Source organism: Exophiala oligosperma (genome assembly GCF_000835515.1).
Source record: "Exophiala oligosperma strain CBS 72588 unplaced genomic scaffold supercont1.3, whole genome shotgun sequence".
Taxonomy (NCBI): domain Eukaryota; kingdom Fungi; phylum Ascomycota; class Eurotiomycetes; order Chaetothyriales; family Herpotrichiellaceae; genus Exophiala; species Exophiala oligosperma.
This window is the reverse complement of record NW_015622820.1, coordinates 783,162-803,190: the sequence shown is the minus strand read 5'-3', so window position 1 is coordinate 803,190 and position 20,029 is coordinate 783,162. Positions and strand designations below refer to the sequence as shown.

General features: G+C 51.7%; 8 protein-coding genes across 8 annotated transcripts; 1 reads left to right on the top strand and 7 right to left on the bottom strand.

The window, feature by feature from the left end:
- Positions 1 to 9: 9 nt before the first annotated feature.
- Positions 10 to 1,869, bottom strand: PV06_03110 (uncharacterized protein). Its single transcript, XM_016403866.1, has one exon. The coding sequence runs from the start codon at positions 1,769 to 1,771 to the stop codon at positions 158 to 160; it is 1,614 nt and encodes a 537-aa protein (XP_016264871.1). The 5' UTR covers positions 1,772 to 1,869; the 3' UTR covers positions 10 to 157.
- A 412-nt stretch (positions 1,870 to 2,281) lies between these two features.
- PV06_03109 (uncharacterized protein) lies at positions 2,282 to 4,046 on the bottom strand (the record flags this gene model as incomplete). The annotated part of the gene is made up of 3 exons (XM_016403865.1): positions 2,282 to 3,237; positions 3,288 to 3,372; positions 3,465 to 4,046. The coding sequence occupies 3 exons, from the start codon at positions 4,044 to 4,046 to the stop codon at positions 2,282 to 2,284; spliced, it is 1,623 nt and encodes a 540-aa protein (XP_016264870.1).
- Positions 4,047 to 4,756: 710 nt separating this feature from the next.
- Positions 4,757 to 6,256, bottom strand: PV06_03108 (uncharacterized protein; the record flags this gene model as incomplete). Its single annotated transcript, XM_016403864.1, has 1 exon — positions 4,757 to 6,256. One exon carries the CDS (start codon positions 6,254 to 6,256, stop codon positions 4,757 to 4,759), a length of 1,500 nt encoding a protein of 499 aa, XP_016264869.1.
- Positions 6,257 to 6,667: 411 nt separating this feature from the next.
- PV06_03107 (uncharacterized protein) lies at positions 6,668 to 9,627 on the bottom strand. Its single transcript, XM_016403863.1, has one exon. The coding sequence runs from the start codon at positions 9,388 to 9,390 to the stop codon at positions 6,922 to 6,924; it is 2,469 nt and encodes an 822-aa protein (XP_016264868.1). The 5' UTR covers positions 9,391 to 9,627; the 3' UTR covers positions 6,668 to 6,921.
- Positions 9,628 to 9,687: 60 nt separating this feature from the next.
- On the top strand, positions 9,688 to 11,949 carry PV06_03106 (uncharacterized protein). The gene has a single exon (XM_016403862.1). It carries the CDS (start codon positions 10,033 to 10,035, stop codon positions 11,572 to 11,574), a length of 1,542 nt encoding a protein of 513 aa, XP_016264867.1. The 5' UTR covers positions 9,688 to 10,032; the 3' UTR covers positions 11,575 to 11,949.
- On the bottom strand, positions 11,936 to 13,859 carry PV06_03105 (uncharacterized protein). The gene is made up of 3 exons (XM_016403861.1): positions 13,271 to 13,859; positions 12,665 to 13,103; positions 11,936 to 12,482 (listed from the first exon to the last, which is right to left on the bottom strand). The coding sequence occupies exons 1-3, from the start codon at positions 13,604 to 13,606 to the stop codon at positions 12,148 to 12,150; spliced, it is 1,110 nt and encodes a 369-aa protein (XP_016264866.1). The 5' UTR covers positions 13,607 to 13,859; the 3' UTR covers positions 11,936 to 12,147.
- Positions 13,860 to 14,506: 647 nt separating this feature from the next.
- On the bottom strand, positions 14,507 to 16,123 carry PV06_03104 (uncharacterized protein). The gene has a single exon (XM_016403860.1). The coding sequence runs from the start codon at positions 15,717 to 15,719 to the stop codon at positions 15,171 to 15,173; it is 549 nt and encodes a 182-aa protein (XP_016264865.1). The 5' UTR covers positions 15,720 to 16,123; the 3' UTR covers positions 14,507 to 15,170.
- A 2,014-nt stretch (positions 16,124 to 18,137) lies between these two features.
- On the bottom strand, positions 18,138 to 19,946 carry PV06_03103 (uncharacterized protein). Its single transcript, XM_016403859.1, has 2 exons — positions 19,565 to 19,946; positions 18,138 to 19,508 (listed from the first exon to the last, which is right to left on the bottom strand). Exons 1-2 carry the CDS (start codon positions 19,810 to 19,812, stop codon positions 18,305 to 18,307), a joined length of 1,452 nt encoding a protein of 483 aa, XP_016264864.1. The 5' UTR covers positions 19,813 to 19,946; the 3' UTR covers positions 18,138 to 18,304.
- Between the last annotated feature and the right edge of the window lie 83 nt (positions 19,947 to 20,029).

Sequence of the window (20,029 nt, the reverse complement as noted above, 5' to 3'; positions counted from 1 at the left end):
TGTATGTGTGTGCAATCGATGAAATGTTTTGTTACACTACAAATGTAAAAACAGGTGACTTTCTCTCTCGGTCAACGAGTCAACGACAATGCCATCATCGTCTCTTGTTACACTGTAGATTGTAAAATGCCTTCAAAGGACAGTTTCTGGTCGTGTTCTAATCCACCATTCCAGTATCATCATCATGACCCACCCCGCCACCATTTCTCTCATCAACATCAACATCCATCTCCATTCCCATGTTCGGATCCATTTCATCATCCCCTCTGGACTCGTGGTCTCGTTGTTCCCTCGATTCGTCTTCCTCGAGAGTCCAAACCCTCACGTCCCTATCCTTCCCGCCACTGACCAACAACCCTTTCCCGGCCTTCGTTCTGCCCCAGTCCATGCACAACACGACATCCCGGTGGCCCTTGCCCCTCCACAGCACCTCTTTACTGCTCACGGCCCAGACGACGATCTCCCCGTCCTCACTGCCGCTGCCCACGAACGCTTCTTCCTCTGCGCCCCACCCGTGACTCGTCGCCGCCGCGCTGTTCCTGTAAGCGCCCACCACCCCGCCCAGACTGTACCCGGCGTTGACGTGGCCCTGGTAGGTCTTGACGCACGTCCCTTCGCTGTACCTCCACAGCCTCACGCAATTGTCGAGCGTCCAGGCCAACAGGAACCGACCGTTGGGGGTGAACCGCACGCTCGACACGCTCTTCCGGTCCTCGTCGACGAGCGTCTTGAGGCACTGTCCCGTGCTCGCGTCCCAGATCCGGATCAGCCCGTCGGAGCTGCAACTGCACACCATGGTCCCGTCCCGGAGAAAGTCGACCCCCCGCACCGGGTCCGAATGGGCCGGCAACCTCCTCATGACCCGCCCGGCGCGCACGTCCCACAGGAACACGGCCTCGTCGTAGCTCCCGCTCACCAGCATGTTCCCCTTGGGGCTGAAGGCCAGGCTGTACACGTAGTTGCTGTGCCCGAGCAAGGGCGAGGGCGAGATGGGGGAATCCGAGCTCAGCGGCGACCACAGGAGGATGCTCTTGTCGTCGCTCGCCGAGGCGAGGGTGTAGTGCGGGCCGACGGGCGACCAGGCGATCGCGTTCACCCCGGCGAGGTGGGCACGCAGCGTCCGCAGGTGTCGGAACGGGGTGTCGGGGGTGGGGTCCGCAGGGACCGAGTAGATGTTGATCGCGTTGTCGGCGGAGGCGGTGGCCAAGAGCGTCATGTCGGGCGAGAACTTGACGGAGGTTATCCCTCGGGCGTGTGCCCGTTCAATGGTCAGAAGGGGTGAGAAATCCACAGACTGGGTGGACCTTGGCCTCTCGTCTTTCCCGGGCGGAGGGGACGCGGCGGAGCGTGGAGAGTACGAGCGTTCGCGAGACGACGAGGAGTATCGCGACGACCGGCGACGACGCGAACGGGATCTGGACGGCGACGAGCGTCTGCGTCCTCCCTCTTGGTGTTCTGGTGCGGAATCGTATGCGGAACTGCCCGACGTCGGGCTGCGACTGGCTCGGCGGCGTCTCGCAGGGGATCGGCTTCTCGAAGGACGTCGATTGTTGCGAGGCGACAGGTCACGGCTCACGTCCCGGCTTCGTGGTGGCGAGCTAGAGTACCGTCTTCCTCTCCTCATTCTGGCGTCGTCTCGTGGATGAGTCGTCGAGTCTGTATGGAGTAAAGCTGGGGGGTGCGAAGTGTGAGGACCCGACCGGCGAGACGAGGAGGAATCCGCACTCGAGGTACGACGTCGTTTCGTCGGAGGATATCGATCTTGGTCCATGGTGAACTTGACTCGTGGAGGTACCTGGTTCAATATGGGAATTGGGTGGACGAAAAAACGGGACTCATCAATAAGGCGTGGGTATGCGCAGTCTCTCTACACCACCTGTTCATTCAAAAAGCCGAAAAAGGTGCAAACATATAAAACACGGGAAGACGCGCCAAGTTGCAAGGCTGAGCTATACCAAATCGGGTCCACGAGGCTGCAAGTACATCGAAGGCAAACAGGTATCCATGGGTATGTGCGTATGTTTCAACCTCCTACGTTTACGAGTCTCGTATGAATATTCGAGACGATATGGTCCGCTACTCATTATGTATCCAAAAGCACTTTAGAGACCTCGCCATGGCGGATCGTGTCACGTCTTCTTTCAAAGTGTCTTGAATTGACGATGAAACCAACAAATCTCATACACCATATTTTGTTCCCGAAAGTCCAGCACTATTGGCCGATGGAATACGTCGACAAGCCAAGATACCTCATTGCCTTCCAAAGTACGGAGTGATATACTCAATGTTTACCCTTTTCAACTGCAACCGATTCAGTCAACATGTCTTCCGCCTCCACTCCAGCTGTGATTGTCGTCCCGGATACTCCAGCGCCGTTCTCGATTCGACGTGATAGACGGGCAGTCGCCGGACGTTCACCGATGATGGCAGCCGAGGAAGAATCATCGATGGATATCGCCGCGACGTGTTTCTCTTCTTCCGGTGGTGGTGCCTCGACCGTCTCGTCCGTCTCATCGGGGTATGGCTTTCTCGTCCTGTCGGCGTGCTCCGCGAGAATACTCGTGAGTCGTTGATCGTACTTCCACCCCCGAATTCGGTCTCGAATGATGATGCGCCGCCTGTCCCTGGCATCCAGACCGTTTTGAGCACGACTGAATCTCCAGTTTGTGCCCGTCGGTCGTCGAGGTAGAGCCGACGTACGATGGGGTTGATGCCTGCCCTCGTACAGATCGATCGACTCGACCTTCGAGTCAGCCTCGCTGATCCACGCCTTCCATGCCCCGTTCACCGGAGCGATGGCCGTCGCCTCGTTGAGCCATTGCGAGGTACCGGTCAAAACTATCGCTGTCCACAGTGCTGCCGTGAATGTCCTCGCCCCAATCTCTGGGTCCGCAAAGGTGCGGGAAATTCTGGCGGGCTCGACCAGGCCCCATGACCTTTGGAATCGGTGCCATTCATGCCGAAGTTGTCGGATCGACATTTTGACCACACCTTTGTGGTCCAGTGCACTGTCATGAGGACCAGGGAGCGGCGCAATGTCGAGCACTCGAGTCTGATAAGTATGCTTCCAATGGTAACTGCAGGGGTTCAAAGCTGAGACGCCCCAGTAGAGCACATTGAGCAGTACGTAAGATGCCGTATACGCTACTTGCAGCTTGTTTGACGCATTGGCAAGAGATACAACCCCTGCTATGAGCATGATGGTTGAAAACAGTGCAAGTGTCCTATAAGGAATATCTGTCAGTTCGTATTAGCTCGGTCATGGATGTTTCATGGCATTTACCCACCATCTATCTTGTACCTTGCATGTTCGGTTTGGAAGTACAGACGAGCAATCTCCTCGTAGGCAGGCCGAATTACTCGAATGGCACCCTTCACTTGAAGTCAGTCATACGCTGGAAGGAGTAGGCCTCGAGCCCCCTATAGTGAGCACAAAACATCGCTCTCTTCCCAGAAAGACTTACGTTTGGGTAATATATTATGACATCCGAACGAGGCATCTTGTTCTCTCGCTCTTCCTTGATCTTTGGTTCTGCGAAAACCAATTCCCAACGTGTACCAAATCCTACCGCACAGCTCACCATCGATAGCATGATTGTTGCGAGCAAAGCAAACCCATCGTGGTATACCACTGACAGCACAACAAGAGCAATGCTCATACCGAACGAAAGCAGCGAAACCCAGAGGAGCGGTCCGAATGTTCGCGCTCCGAAACTGGCGCCCTTCGCTTCCTTTCTGCGGGTGACTTCGACCAACTCGACTTCATAGTCTTCCAGGGGTCGTTGGTGGAGAAGCTGAGTAAAGAAGTTGATCTCCTTCTTTATATTTCCCGAGTAAGCACCTGCAACCACACCTGGCGCCGTCGGAAGTCGATACTTGCGCTCATGCTCCAACAGTGCCTGAGGAGCTGGCAAGAGACGAGGAATGGCTGACCACCACGATAGACTAGTTACCTGAGCATTTCTCGTAACCGATGCTTCGCCCAGGACAGCGATGATACCAACGATGTCGAGCTGCAGACTGTCAAAACTGTCAATCCAGTGCATCGCTGTTCAGGTATTGTAGTTCGCCGGCTATACTGGTGTCGACCTGCCTAAAGACAGATGGCTGAAGTCGGCAAACGCATGTGGTGGATTACCATCGCCCAGTCCGTGTGAGGTCAGGAGGAGGAGAGGCAACAGACGAGGTGGAAGAAGAAAGCACATCATTTTTCAGCCTCATCGTCAATGCAGCATACTCCGTAGCGCATACTTTTTACATGGGTCTGATGTTACACCGTGCTGGATGCAGTAGGTCTTATGCGGAAATGACTTGCACTTTTGCACATCTCGGTGGCTGATGGCGCTGGTGAGAACTTACCCAAACGGAACTGTTGACTAGACTGGGTTATTGCTATCGCTTAGCTGGGGATCGTGTTGCGCCTGACACATGTGTAGCCTGATGAACATTGCCACTACTGCCAGCAGTCGAGTCGAGAATTCATTGTCATTGTGTAGTGATGTGACTTTTGCGATGCCCGACAAGTAGAGAAAGTAACCTCTGGAAACATCCATAGAGGTCGTGGATCAACAGGTGAAGTATGGTCAAGCATGAGGGAGAGTGTCGCGGAACGGACCCACCCGCCAATGCCAGAATTAGCCCTGATTCTCGCTTGATCAAGGCTGAGTCGAAAGGTACAAAATTGATTGTTCCAACTGCTTTGCCATATATTTCGTACCTGCTATATGTATATAACATTCCATAGTTGAACTCTCAATCACTTCTTTGGCATTTCGCTCAGGTCTCCATACTTGGCCTGCCACGAGAAGAAATAAATCATTGCAGCCAGAGGTTGTCCAACGAAGACGAAATTAATCCAGAAGATGCAATTCCCAATGACTTTCCCGGTGCCATCCTTTTTGGCTAATGGCTCGGTACACATGATTAATGGCAGCTGAAGAACCATCCCGAGAAATGCCACTCCCAGGATACTGTGAGCCGGGACACCAACAGCCAATTCATGTAAAAAGCCAGAGAATACAAAGACCCAAGCACTTGCAGCTCGGGGTGACCAACCACGGCCAACCAGGGGCGAATAGATGTGCCGTCGCATGAAGTGATACACGGGCTTATTCCATGTCGACCAATACATCTTCAGGCTTGTGCTGTTCCACCAGTCCTCGTAGAATACACGGTCACCAAATCTCATGATTTCAGCCAACGCGTTCAAAAACGACTGGAAAAGAGCGAAGAACCCTGCAAGCCAGACAATGATGGAAATCGTGGACAACTTCATCAGTCGTTCGGCGATGGATGGCAGGTCGAGCGAGACCATCCCACCTAGGGAATTCCGCAGCACAGGTACCGCATATTGAGCGCAGACAAGCCAGATGAAGACGCACAAGGCGATAACCTCACCAACTCGCTTGGCGAGAAAGGTCCATCGGATGCTCTCTGTCCGAGGGTAGTAAGGCTGGTAGACCAGTGTCGGCGCCCACCAGAAATAGCACAAGTTGGCCAATGTGATGTTCTTTGGGTATGGACATCTAGAGTACAGCTCTGGCAAGGCCGACTCCGGTCCCCCAGGATGTAGCATGGCATGTCGCAAATCTCGGTTGGTGAATGCGTAAGAGCATGTTTTCAACCAAAGCACGATGGCATGCAACTCGCTGATCATGCCGAGGCCAGGATTATGGATCCGGTAGTACACCACACAGCTCGTGATCAACAGGGCCAGTGAAGCATTGAAAGTGTGGGCCACGGCTATCCACCACCATGTAGAGTAGAACTCCTTCTTCTCTTTCTCGGTTTCAGGTTTGCTCTGGTCGGGGTCATCCTTTTTCCTGCGGCCCACCAGACCTTTCGCATTTTCCATAGCCACTCGTTCGATGATGTAGGCCACAAAGAGGTGACAAGGAGTCAGCGCATAGAGGAGCAGGGCAGTCTTGATATCCGTATCCCGCAAGTTCATCTTGACCGTGATCAGTAAGCCATACTTTTTGGCATTCTCGACCACGAGGCGAAGGTTCATGACAATGATGACCAGAACCATCAGGTTGCGAAAGCCGATGAAGCTGGGAGTTCCGCTTGTCTCGTGGCTGAGGCATGAGGGCTGAACTTTGGAGTGCAAGGCAGCAACATGCCGATACTTGCTGCGGACCTTGGGAAGCTTGTCCGAGATGGCACCGGGGACTTGCACAGGTGCTCGAGGACCGGCTAGATCATTGACGGTGATGTCTTGAGTCTGCTGGAGAAGTGTTTGCACGTTAGTAGCCATGGTGGATGTGTTCTGAGTGTTGTGATAGGAAGAGCCGTGTTATCATGCAACGAGCTCTTATTACCTGCTTTGCTTGTGTACAGACATCAAGCACGGAGGTGGTGGTCAGGGCTCAGCCAATGGACGTGTGAAGGGGAAGGATGTATGAAAGGAGAATTGAGAGTGACATGACGGGAAATGTAGGAATCCACGAGGCTCGTGTCCTTTTCTGAACGGATGGCAAAAATGCACATGGCATTGCAACAGATCGAGACAAGAAAAGACCCTTGTGGTTGTTGTCATCATAATGCGAGGGAGCAGCGGAACCAAGAGGGACCGGTTTTTTATTTTGGTGGGGGGGTAGAAGCTGTTGGGGCCATACAATCAACTCGCACGTGAAAGTCACGTCCTTTTAAGAGAACGAGTGTGAGAACGAGTACGAGTGGATATCTGGGATATGGTACTTCATATCTTCAGATACCTTGGATATTTATATGAATACACTCCCTGGTATCGACTAATATTCCAGAGTAATGATATTGCTTGAGCTGGGAATTCTTTCATTCATACGACCTCAGTAACACATCTCCCAAAGTGTGCCGTTACCACAATATACGCGAGCTCTTTCGCTCTCGAGTCTCGACAGTCCGCCCATCCCAGTGCTCCTCGCATTCCTAGAGCCACGTTTATTGCTTCGGGTTCTTCTCCAGAGCCTTCTTCACAGTTTCTTGGGCTTTGCTGCCCTCAATCTCCTCATCGGCTTCGACTTCGTCAGCTTCTTCCAATTCGACTTCAATTTCGTCGCGCTCGTTGGGCGGCCCTGTGTGCTCTGCACCAATTGCCAAATTCTCAATATCGCTGCGTGGTGCTTCTCCGCCGCTCATCTGCCACTCCATGAGCTTGGTGAATGCGCCATCAGGGCGACTGCTTAGATCTTTGTAAGAGCCCATTTCGGCCACGCGGCCGTCACTGCCCAAACAAATGATGGTGTCGGAACGTTTGATGGTGGAGAGACGATGAGCAATGGAGATGGTCGTGTTACTGCCTTTAAGTAGCGAAGCCAATGCTTCGTTGACTAGAGTCTCGGACTCGGCGTCAAGGGCAGAGGTAGCTTCATCGAGGATTAGTATATCAGGTTGCTTTACCAGGGCTCGGGCAATAGCAATCCGTTGCTTCTGTCCTCCTGAAAGTTGAGTTCCACGGGCGCCAACAAAGGTATCCAAGCCATCAGGAAAGTCGCTGATGAACTGGCAATTCGCTCTTCTTGCGGCTCTCATAATTTCAGCTCTGGTAGCATGTGGCCGACCATATGCGATGTTTTCTGCTATTGTCCCGGAGAATAAGACTGGTTCCTGCGAAACGATACCAATCTTTCTCCTGAGTGACTTGACATTCAACGTCGAAATGTCCTTGCCATCGATCAAAATTCGTCCTTCCGACGGGGTATAAAATCGCAGGATGAGAGACGCGATCGTACTCTTCCCACCGCCTGAAGGGCCGACGATGGCCACGTTGGAGCCTTGAGGGATCTCAAAGTCAAGATTCTGGAAGATCTTGACGGCAGGTCGTGTGGGATAACTGAAGGTGAGATTTTCAAATCTGATGGGACCTCGTGCAGAGACGACTTTCGTACCCTTGGTGGGGGATATGGTTGGTTCCCTGTCTTGCAGCTCAAACAGTCGGGACGCAGCCCCGACTCCCTTCATCAATTCTGAATAGAACGAAGAAAGTCCAAACATAGATGACCCCGCATAGGCCGTGTACATGAGAAAAGAGGTGAGCTCACCAATGCTGATGGTGCCATTTGAAACCATCCCGCCGCCCACGTAGAGGAGACTCAGAATGGTCATGTTGCCCATGAAACCGGTGGTGGAAAAGAAGGTAGCGCTGATTAATGATTCTCTCTTTCCCAAGTCGAATATCTTGCGAACTTGTGTATTGTAGCGATGGACTTCCAGGATTTCGCCGGCGAATGCTTGTGACGTACGCACGTTGCCCAACCTCTCTTCGGCGATTTTTGTCAATGTCCCTAGATTCTTCTGGATCTTGCGACTGAGGTTTCGAATCGCTCTACCGTAGAAAAAAGCGGCCATTGCCACGGGGGGGAAGAGCAAGGCCAATATACCTGTCAACTTGAGAGACACCCAAGCCATGAGGCCGAAACCAGCTGCCCCGCTGACGAAGGCGCGAAGGCCATCAGACAAGTTCTGAGTGATAGACTTGCCCACAATAATGGTGTCGGAACTGAGCCTCGAGATCAGATCTCCCACGCGGTTCGCATCGAAGAACTCTGCATTCTGCACATATGTTTGGCGAAAGAGTTTCGAGCGGAGGCGAGCGACAATCCGCTCCCCCACGATTCGAAGAATGATGATACGACCGTAATTGGCTGCTGCGCCAGTCGCAAGGATACAGACCAGGCCGGTGTAGAAGGTGGTCAGGCTCAACCCAAATAGCATGTCCGACTTCTCTTCAGCTTCAGGGCCCTCGGTTTTCGCTCCTCCTTTTGTAGCAATATCCATGATCTTACCGATCGAAAATGGTATAGACATGGTAATGCCTGATGAGATCAACAAGAGAACGAATGCCCAGACCAGCACCCTGGCCTCCGGCCGAGCAATCTTGATCAGCCGCCAAACTTCACCAAAGCCTGCGTTCTTGACGGTGCTTCCCTCTTTTGATAATCTCGCGCTCAAGTTGACCTGAGAGGCTTGGGCAGCCTTTTCCGATTTCTCGAAAGCCTCCTCTTCATCGGCGTCATCGTTGATCTTGGACCTAGATTGTTCTCGAATCACAGGAGTTGGGCTTTCCCGAACCACAGTAGACTTTGAAAAATACCTGACCCGCGCCGCGATTCCCAGGGAGGAGGATGAAGTGACCGGATTCGGTGCCGGGGCGTATTTGAACAGGATTGAGATCGGCTGAATATGGTGGATGTTGTCGGGCCGACCTGGTTTCGCAGATATATGAGAGCCGCGCCATGTTATCCGCGAGTGTCTAGGGGCTGAATTATAGAGAGAGAATAGGAGTTTCTGGTCTAGTTGACACAATTTTGGACCATGGTGTTGAAATGGACTGAACGGTTGCAGCAGCGAGCTGCGCATTAGGTGCATGACCAAAATTCGAGCTGGTGGGTGGGATTGATTCAACGACATATAACTGCCTCCATTGTCCTCTTCATATTCGGCAGCAGACTTGTAGTATGCAGAAGAAGCGCATGAACCGCAACTGCAAAGGTCAGTGTAGCAGAAGAACTGGAAGAAGGGGAGAAAAAGGTGCCTGTCGTAGACACGGGTTTAACTGTTAGTGACGACTTGGATACCGATTGCGGCCGAGATGGAGCCCCGAGCAATTTGTCGACTCGGAGCCATGAGCCTGTGGACGCTTCTGCTTATAACCGGAGAGAAAAGCTGTACTGTAGCTTGTTTCTAACCCCGCCTGGGCCTTGAGAGCCTATAACAGGAGCCACCAAAGCCTTCGAGTCTACCCAGCCAGAGGCAGTTAGGGCCGATTAAGACAGGGCTCGAGCCATGAGGTAATGCATTTGGTGCTGCTCATCGCACACTCGTGCCCGCTGGACTCTGTAATCAGCCTCATTCCGCCCACAATTTAGGTATCTGTGTCAAACCACTCTAGCAATCGCAGCTACTTCTAGAAACATCTTCTGGAAACACAACTGCAACAGTTCAGACTCTTTCATTTCGATTCTTCCCACGACTGACTGATAAGTCAGGCCCTTCTCTGGCTACGTCTACGATTCCTGCACGCCTGACGCCGGACATACATCAACCCCCACCATGCCTATATCCTACGACAAATGGGACAAGCTCGAAGTCTCAGACGATTCCGACGTTGAGGTACACCCAAATGTCGATACCAAGAGTTTCATTCGAGCGAAGCAACGACAGATCCACGAACAACGCGCCCAACGGAAGCATGAAATTGAAACCCTCAAGTACGAACGAATTGTCAATGATGGATTATTAGAACGAATCAATGCTCTGCTGGATGCGCTCAAAAAGCATCAGGACGAAGCTGCAACGAAGAATCCTGAGGAGCTTGTCTTCCAGTCTTTGATTGAAAGCGCCGGCGATCCTGCCAAAGATGAGCCGCCCAGGCCACCGGAAGGTGTGTATACACACCAGAAAGAGCCGCAGCCAAGGTACTCCAAGATGATGGGTGCCCTTGTGGATCAAGTCAAGAAGGAGGTAGACGAGAAAAACTCCTCCGACAGATACAATGACTTTGTCGTAGGAGTCAACGGCCACCTAACCAAGGTCCAACAATTGCAGCAAGAACTACTGAAGAGATTGGCAGAACTCGAGAAGGAGGCGACCGCAAAGATCACGAGTGAAGATATTCACGAGGGATTTAGTTATTCTTCCGTCAACAAGTCTAAAGCCAAGACCACCTCAACAGAGAAGCCGAAGCAAAGCAACAAGACTGAGTCTGTGGAGCTGCTGAACGCACCCACAGGCCTGAGCTCTAAGACCAGGGATGCTCTCAAGTCACCAGATGAGGGCATTTCGTCTGGTGCCGAGGCGGACATCGAAGATGACGCACTCCTCCAACAACATGAAGATGCGGAAGATGAGACCAGTATCAAGCTTTCCCCCGAGGGAAAGAAGTTCGCGAAGATCAAGCTGGGCGACTACAGAGCATGCCTGCACTACATCTCGGAACATCCAGAAATTGTCAATGAGCGAACACAAGATGGATTGATGATCGAAGCCTTCAATGCACAAATGAAAGGCCAAGACGACTACGCAAAAGGCTGCGTACATCAGAGCTTGTTGATCCAATATTGTCGTCAACTGGGTCGTGATGGCGTCGGCGTATTCTTCAAGCGCATCACCACGAAAGGCCACCAAGCTCAACAAGTCTTTACCAAGGACCTGGCGGAGACGTACGAGCGGATCAAGACCCGAGCAGCAGAGCTCAGCAAGGAGGAAGGCACAGACCCGGCGGGTGTGGAACAGATCCAGTTGCATGCGGTCGAGCCTGGCACCGAGATCCACATCAACGTGCCACAAGCTGGATCGGAGGATCCCGTCGAGCAGCAATCCCGGGAGATTTTTGAGAGGTTCCCACCTGGCCTCCAGCGTGCTCTGGAAAGTGGTAGCCTTGACGAGGTGAATGTCGTGCTGGGCAAAATGAGTGTGGACGAGGCCGAAGAGATCGTGGAGCTCTTGGGACAAGGAGGCATGTTGAGTCTGCAAGAAGGTGTCATTGACGCGACCAACGAAGAGGGTCAAAAGAGATTGAAGGAGATAGAAGAAGAAGAAAGACGGAGAAAGGCAGCAGAGGAAGGTGAACCTGGTGAGGCCGTAGACGCATGAGAGATGAGTTAACCCGGATAATTTTGACCATTACCTACCTACTTTCAAAGTGTGTGTGTTTGTGTCTGCCAGAACACGAAGGCTGCAGGAAATGAAGCGATGCAAGAAAATCAAACTGACCCGATGTCGCTATCGCCTTCAGAGTACAGCTTGCGAAACTGATCTGAATTTAATGAACTGCAAACATTTCCAGACGATTGTTCTTTAGTAGAGTACGTTGACACTGGACTTGGCTTAAATCATCTTCTCTCGAAAGCCCAACCCACCTGAAAGAAGATGTACAGAGTACGTTGTGATCACTTGGGAAGCCGCCTCACCTCTAGGTACCTGTATACTATGTACTTACGTACGGAATCGTTCCATTTTTAATCCATGTCTTGATTACTATCTAATATATGTATTTGCATTTTTTTTTGAAGAAAGCCCATTTTCTGCGTGTAAAACCGACGCAGACCAATCAACAATCTATCAACGCCCATCAAACAAACGTATCGTGACTGAACCCGACGACAGCTGTGTAGAAACCACCCGTACCACCACCTTCATGATTCTCTCTGGGGGAAAAGGAAATTCCTACAATCTAGCTCTGAGCTCACCACCACCGCTAGAGTCCACCCTCGACCCATCTTCATCGAACTCGATCTTTTTCCCACTGATCAAGGCCTCTTGCAAGGCGCAACCGATCCTCACGGCGTTCACGGCCCCCTGGAGTTTCATCGGCGGAGGTGTGTCGTCGAGACAACAGGCCGTGAACTCGTTGGCCTCGGTGATGAAGGCGTCCCTGAACCGACCGTAGTAGTGGGGTGGGATTTCTCTCCGGATACCGGTGGCTTCGTAAATGTTGACCAAGTTGGTCTGGGGTTGCGTGTTGATCGCCAATTTTCCTTTTGTTCCCGTGATTTCGGTCGCTATGGATCAAGCAGACACGAAGAAAGTCAGTCAATGTGCGTAAGACAGCCAGACCAAAGCCAGAGAATATTGCGCTCGTCTCGCCGTTGGATCAAAGTCATGGACCCCGAAAAGGTAGGGTGAGGGGGGGGAGGGAGAGATTTGGAAGGGTTGGCAAAAGACAGAAAGAAAAGTCACTCACAATCCTCTTGTCCAGCTGCCATCATTCTAGAACAAAACAACTGGGCAATCTTGCCTCCGTAGAACTCGACCAGACCCAAAGCGTTGTCTCGGTCGTCGTACTTTCTCAACCCGGGTTCCACGGCCGTGATACCCACGGCGGTGACGCTCTTGACTCGGCTGTCTTCACCGAAGAACCACAGGGCCAGGTCGATGTCGTGGATGGAACAGTCGACAAAGATGCCCCCCGAAAACTGGGCGTATTCGACAAAGAACCCCGTGGGGTCGAGCTTGTCGCACGTCTGGCTTCGAAACACAGAAGGGACGCCGATCAGTCCCGAACTCATCTTGTCGTGGGCGTCTCGGTAAGAGGCGTCGAATCGGCGAGAGAAGCCACAAACGACCTTTTGGGATGGGTATCGTCGGAGGGATGAAGTGTACGCATCGACCACGGCTTGGGACTAGACATCGTGACGATGATGGTCAGTTACGGAGTTACGATCATTGCCACGGGGCTGGGGTTGAACAACACCAGCCATCGATTTCCCGTCCCAGACAATGAGATTGAGGGAGAGGGGAAGGTGAGCTCGGTGGCGGTAGTGGTGGCTGTGGTGGTTATGGTACATACCTTCTCGACACCAGTACTCAAAGGTTTCTCACACAACACGTGTAACCCTCTTTGGATGGCTTTGATGGCCTGTTCAGAATGTACGGCAGTGGCGCTGGCGATGACCACGGCCTGTAGACCCCGGGCACATTCTGCTTCCAACATGTCATCGTAGTCGAGGTACGTCCGGACTCCTGGCAAGTTTTTCTCCGCGGCCGAGAGTTCGTGTGCTTCGGGTGAAGAGACGGCCACGAGGTCTGCTCGAGGAGTCAGGGCGTAAAAGTGTTGTGCATGACGGGCTCCCATGCGACCCAAGCCAGCGATGGCGATTTTGAGCTTTTGTTGTTGACCTGACATTTTTTCTGTTTGTGGTCGTTTGATTTCTTTATTGATACGAATGTCTTTTGATTTGTTTGAAAAAGAGAGAAGAGACAAAGACAAAAAGAAGAAGATGTCGTCGTGGTAGCAAGAATAAACTCAACCACCCAAACAAAATCAAAAAGTCTAGGAAACCACAGTCGATTGTGGCATTGGATGTCGTGAAAGATCCTCCGAAATATTCTAGAGTCGCACCGTACAATTCTAGGTAAAGTCTCTTCAAAGGCCTTTTTTTTCTATTGTACAGACTCGAGAAATAATATGAACGAGAATTGGAATATTAACGATTTATCAACATGGAGTACTCCGTAAAAATGATTGTGGATTCTACACCGCCATAATTCAGAGTATGGAGTACGAAAATGGAGTAGGAAGATAAAAGTACGGAAAAAGGGCTCCTCTCGGGTAGTATTCCGTACCTACAGGATATACTGAGTAGTAGTTGAAAAAGACGAATGTTGATAAACACTCTATATGTGTATGTCTTGAATGCTACTAAATGGGTATGGTAGTACGGAGTACATTATCAACCTCTTACTGTAGAAGGTGACACTGCAGACTAAAAATCCTTCAATGCTTCTTCCTCCCCCTTTCGTGCAACATTAAACATGCATACAGACGAACAACACAAACCAGGTAGATCCGTACAGAGTTCTTCCACCGAACGATACCCCAGATTTCACATGATACGGCCTGAATACTTTACGTACGGGGAGCCCTGGTGAAAGGCGAGGTGGTGTAACATACTCGGTCCCGAGGTACTGCAGCTCTCATCTTTCCACTTGGCCTTGCAAAGATGTACATACCTTGATCCGGAGCATATTCTGGGCACTGTATTGTCGAAGGAAAAAGAGGACAAAAAATGTTATCCAGTAACCATCAAGAGTTCAATGTTGTTTCATTTTGGTAGATTGTGAAAACACAAGACGCATAGTACAATGACCTGTTGACCTTCCCCAGTGAGGTGTAATGATAACATAACAAAACAAAATCCCTTTCAGCCGTCAAGTTCCAATTGCTTGTTGATCGTTACCTTGGGGTACCAGATATAGTCACCTCCCATACCTCTCTAGATAGATCGCATCTTTGCAACACACGCGCCTTTGCCGCGAGACCTTCCCATGTCCATACCGAATACAATGTTCCAACATATTTGGATCCCAGGAATGAACCATTGTTGCAGCCATGGCCAGTTCCAGTGGTTCTTTTGCCCTTCACAACGGGCGAACGACCAAGTAGCATGTCCTACCAACCTGATGAATATCTGTCGGGGGACGGCGTGAACCATTGCTGTCCAGGCTTCCCCCTATTTTTCTTTTCCAACACACAAATTAAAAAAAAACGCCCAAGCACCTGCCTGCGCCTAACACAATCAAAGTAAAGCTTCCTCCTCAACTGTGTCCTCTCAATCCTTGCAACGAGCTAGAATGAGAAGAGTAACACCCGAGGGATTCACATAGGGTATAGTATAATTTTGCAAGAATATACTCGACTAAAACACACAATGATTTGCCAACGACGTGGACACAGAAACTCAGTCTGCTCACATCATCATCATCATTCTTGTCGCCCGCTTGCTGCTGAAACTCGGTCTGGGCGAGCTGTCACCCTTGGCCCAAGGCTTGTTGATGAATGAGTCTGAATCCCCCAAGGTCAAGGTGCTCTGTCGGTTCTCACCGTTCATGTGCGCTCTAGGGACAGGCATAAGATCGATCGTGCTGCCTCGGTACATGGGGCCCATGAGGCGGTCCTTGACCGACTTGTTTCGTTTGGGAATGCCGCCTGCCTTTGGCGGCTCGGGGGCGAACTTGTCCGGTTTGTCTGATCCGTCCGTATTCTTTTCCCCAGCGAGAACAGCCCGCTCTTGATTGATTCTGGCCAAGTGACGAGAACGGCGGAGGTGGATGGCGAAGAAGGTGATCATGAGGACAACGAGGACTGCTGCAACTGCGATGCCGACACCGAGACCGGCTTTGGCCCCGGTGCTCATGCTACGCTTGTACAGATGAGATACTGGCATTGCTAGTGCCGTTGAGGGGAGGGCGGTGAGGAGAAGTGCGACAAAGACTGAGGGTGTCTGACGTTGAGACATTTTGTCGAGTGCGAACAGGAGAACCGTGGGGTGCTGCGTGCTAAAGACTGGGAGGTAGCTTGTTTGGTTTCGCTTCTGTTGTGTTACTTTGTACGGATGTAGGTTGAACGGGTGTCTTCGTCCAGCGAAAGAGAAGAGAGTGTGGGTATGGAGACGAGTGAATGATCGTTTGGGAGAGAAGTGAATGTGGTAGAGGTGTGATATTCGAGGATGACGAGCGAGAGGAGGAGTACTAGTAGTATTGATGAGGCGAAGAACTATAGAGTGTACCGGGAAGGAAATCGAAGTACAATGGGTCAGACAGGACAGGAACAAGGAGAGAATATGGGAAAGAGTGTCGTAAGCACTTGTCGAGTACAGGTTCAAGGAAGGAGGGTGTAGAAGAACTGGTGGAAGAAGTACGGAGTCAGTGAGCGGCTCTCATGAAAATGACACGCGGTGTAGCTGACTTTCGGGGACCCTCCCAGTCGGGGGTGCTCTGATCAGGTTCAGGCCTGGTCGAATGGTCACAACGCCAGCAGTGCGCGACGGAGAATAACATCAAATGGCGCTGGGCCCCAGATGCAAGTGACTAGCCGCATTGGCCGGGGGGATTTTGTTCCTGGAGTCCTGAAACGCTGAGTTTGGGATAGAGATTGGTTGGTGGAGACGGGACGGAAATGGATCTGCTGCTGAATTTGCCTGTTTGTCAGGCTCGAGAAAGAATAGCAACATGCATTTGCAAGCGCAAAAGTGTAAAAAAGCCAGAGCTGAGTGTGACAAGGCTAGGTGATTGGATGCAGGGGGTGCATAAACGACCCGAAAGGATGGGGGGATACGAGTCCATCAGGTACAGTAGGTCCATGGTTCCAGTCTGTTTGCCCGTCCCATTTCTCTCTGTGGATGAGTGGTGCTGGTCTTTTTGACAAGGAACAGGCTCCGATCGACGCCTGGGCGGCGCTTCCTCCTCCTTGGAACTTTTCCTGGGATAGGGAGTACGGAGTATGACTTGCTGGCACAAGGAAGTCAGCCAAGTAAATGAACTTCCGATTGCCGCTGATCTTCTTGGCTGGCACGCATCTTGTAAGGAGTCTTTTCTTGGTAAGATTTTGCTCTGATGCTGCCTAAATGTTTCTGTGTGTGTGTGTGTGTGTGGTCTGAAGGGCCCCCCGTACGGAGTACAGTACGAGTACGACTTCACCCGTACTGTACGGAGACGAAGCACCACCAATTCTGAAGATTTGCTGAGTGCAATTTCACAGGATCAACAGCGTTTCAGCCTGCGCCTCCTTTGCAAAACACCAAGCTGGTGCTTCTCTGCAGTCCCGACAAGGTGCAAGGGCTGGAAGGGATGCGATGCGAGGCTATTGGAAGCCGTACAGAGAGAGGAGACCTGCTGTACCTGGGACTGTGCAAGGATAACCGTTGTAGAAAGCCTCGCGCTATTATTGGTGTACCTGAATATAGTCCAACGCCATTTGACTAAAGTTGACGCGCTACGGAGTTTCGACTCGCCGACGCTCCGACGCTAGCCATCGGTGACACGTGATTTGTTTTGATTGCTCCCGCGTTGGGCTTTTGACAGCTTTCAGTGCTCACAACAGAGGCTTGATTGATGGAGTAACCAATAATACCATCAACGTTTGAACTGGAGGTACGGTAGTCCGTGGGCTTCCATGCAAAGGAACGACCCGGATTGATGATTCATGCATCCTCATCAACTCCGACAACGAATATGTACGAGTCAACGCATCACACCTCCGTGACAGTGACAACCACGATGATCATTGCTATAATATGGCAAGTCAGAACAACAAACTCATCGGACTTCCTGACACTTCAAAAGGATTCGATACGTTCGGTCGACCAACCACTGGAGGCTCCGTAGCATGGACACGTCTTCCCATCATGCACATGCAAAACCATCTGGCTCTCCGGAAGGGTTGTCGCAAGCTGTCACCACTTCAGTCAATCGACTATTGTGCCGTTTCCCTCGACGAGCCACGAGGCTGCCTATTTGACACTTGATCTTCGTTACTTGATTCCTTTGTTTTGTCTGGGCTAGACACGGAAGGTGGTTATACAGCATGTGCCATTCGTCCTTGTCCTACGAAAATGCTGTTTCGAGAGGTAATTGGCCACCTAGGTAGAATTACTCCGTCCTCCGTACGACCACCCCCATTATTCCAAGCTCATCAACTCACAAACTATCCGCACGAAGTGCGTTCTGTAGTGCATCATGCATGTAGATGGACTTGGCGAGAAGGGAAGGATTTCAGGGGTTCATCCTCAGGCTTCCCACGTCCCCCACCAGGCTGACGATATTGCACCAGGACGTCATTCAGCCGATCCGTCAAAGCACAAGCGACCGCGCCATATAGTCAATGCTTTCGCAGGGCTGGCCCGAGCAAGTTTGTACGGGGCTTTGAGCGGTCCAAGTTTTAAGACATCGTAAACACATTCTATTTGTACGAGGACGCCAACACTAGGCCAACTATACAGTACGATCCTGACAGCGAGGCTGTGTTCAATCCTGCGATTCAGCAGCCTCTGTCAACGCCACCAACATCACGTGTCGGTAGAGCCCGAGACATGTCTCAACACTTCTACACGTCGCCAAGCAAGAAGCTGAGCAGACTGCCTACCGTAAGTCCACCAACGAGCATGAGTCCCATAAAGCCTCCAGCGGCCTCGCGTTCCTCGGGCGCAACCCAATCTCCAGCTCCCATCATGCACTCACTGCCAAGATACCCATTGGTAAGGCCAAAGAAGAATTGAACCATGACCAAATAGAAGAAATCACTGCTCAGAACAGCTCCCTTCCCCTTGATGTTGCACAAAAAGTAAAGTGGAATAAAGAGAAGTCTTGCCATGGCCAGACAGAAGAGCGCAAACGGGTAGTGCATTAGTGAAATTCGTTTCCATAATGTTGACAGACGCCCAAGTAAGTCTCCAAGGTTCCAGACCAAAAAAGCCACAGGTACAAAAATGGCAGCATCGACTCCACTGACAGAACGGATCGAGGCTGTGAAGACCGGAAAAACCATGGTAACAGCAAAGCAGACGAAGACTGCGGCCGATAAAAATGGTAGTTTGCGGAAGAGGATCCTGAGAGGAACAGATGGACGTTCGCCATGACCGCTCTCAGTCTGGCTACTCGTTGTAATTCTGCCATTGTCCGCGAGCAGGTCTTTCTCGGAAGCTCCGTCGACGGTAGTTTTTGCCGCGGAAGGCATGTTTTTGTGGTGTGGATGACGCCTCAAGAGGTAAAAGAACGCCAGTAGCGACACCATGGAAATCAACGTCGCGGTCAAAAAGTATATCAGCGCCGAAGTGGGCGAGACATCCGCGCTGTCTGCATCGTCTGATTGCTTAGGAGGAACCGCCAGGACCGAAACAATCTGTGCCAGCGGTGGCAGCACTCCCGCAACACCCTGTCCGGTCATGATGGCCTGGGTATATTCGCTTCTCCCGAACCCCGACGCGAACGAGAACAGTCCGTTCTGTATAAGGCCCGTAGAGAAACTAGCAAAGAAGATCGCTATGAGCAGGAATCCAAAGTATACACCCGCAGGCGCATGTACCAGCGTGGAAAGCGAGAGCATCCCAAAGACAGCGGTGTTTATGAGCAGCGAGGTCGAGATTCTCTTGGGATATGATGCCCCCTTTTGTAGTTCCGTCAATACTATCATCGACACCAAGTTCGTGATGGTCGATACCGAGATCTCTGCGGCCTGGAAGTGGTTGAGGATCCATTGACTCGTGCGGAAGCGGTTTTCGAAGTACGAGGCGGCTGCGAGGAACATGTTCCTACAAGGCATGCTGTTAGTCCAGGTATTCGGGTCTGTCCAGGGGGACCATCATACCATGCCCAGAGCATCGCTATCCCGAGGAGCAGAAAGATGCCGTACTCGAGCCACGAGAACGCGGCGGCCTCCATCTCCTCGCCCGGAATATCTTCATCGTGTGAACTATTGCTGCCGTCGTCTCTTTCCGCACCGTCCTGGAGAGGCTCATAGTCCTGTCTTGACCCGAAGAGACTCTTTATCCAGCCCATGCTGGACAACTCCTGTAGTTCGAATGTTTGGGGTTCGGCGTCAATGGGCCTGGGCATGCATGGAAGACGGACGGACAACGGCCGTCGTTGATATATATGTGGTCCGTGTGTTTAGGATGTCATTTCGGTGCCCAAGTCGTCCACCTATCTGTCTTCGCGCCGGATAATCACAAGGTGTGCTCCGTTGCCACCGTCAGGTGCATCACGTTGTTGGCATCCGGCGATAGGGTGCGGCGAGGGTCACGAGGTCTGATATGGGCAGTGCGGTGCGCCG

Bases quoted from the DNA above. Each gene is read 5' to 3' on its own strand.
- PV06_03110 (XM_016403866.1), bottom strand. From the start codon at position 1,771: ATGGACCAAGATCGATATCCTCCGACGAAACGACGTCGTACCTCGAGT.
- PV06_03107 (XM_016403863.1), bottom strand. From the start codon at position 9,390: ATGTCGTTGAATCAATCCCACCCACCAGCTCGAATTTTGGTCATGCAC.
- PV06_03106 (XM_016403862.1), top strand. From the start codon at position 10,033: ATGCCTATATCCTACGACAAATGGGACAAGCTCGAAGTCTCAGACGAT.
- PV06_03105 (XM_016403861.1), bottom strand. From the start codon at position 13,606: ATGTCAGGTCAACAACAAAAGCTCAAAATCGCCATCGCTGGCTTGGGT. The intron at 13,104-13,270 runs GTATGTACCATA...CACGATGTCTAG, and splicing joins TGAGTACTGGTGTCGAGAAG to TCCCAAGCCGTGGTCGATGC. The intron at 12,483-12,664 runs GTGAGTGACTTT...CTTGATCCATAG, and splicing joins GGCAGCTGGACAAGAGGATT to CGACCGAAATCACGGGAACA.
- PV06_03104 (XM_016403860.1), bottom strand. From the start codon at position 15,719: ATGTCTCAACGTCAGACACCCTCAGTCTTTGTCGCACTTCTCCTCACC.
- PV06_03103 (XM_016403859.1), bottom strand. From the start codon at position 19,812: ATGCCCAGGCCCATTGACGCCGAACCCCAAACATTCGAACTACAGGAG. The intron at 19,509-19,564 runs GTATGATGGTCC...CATGCCTTGTAG, and splicing joins ATAGCGATGCTCTGGGCATG to GAACATGTTCCTCGCAGCCG.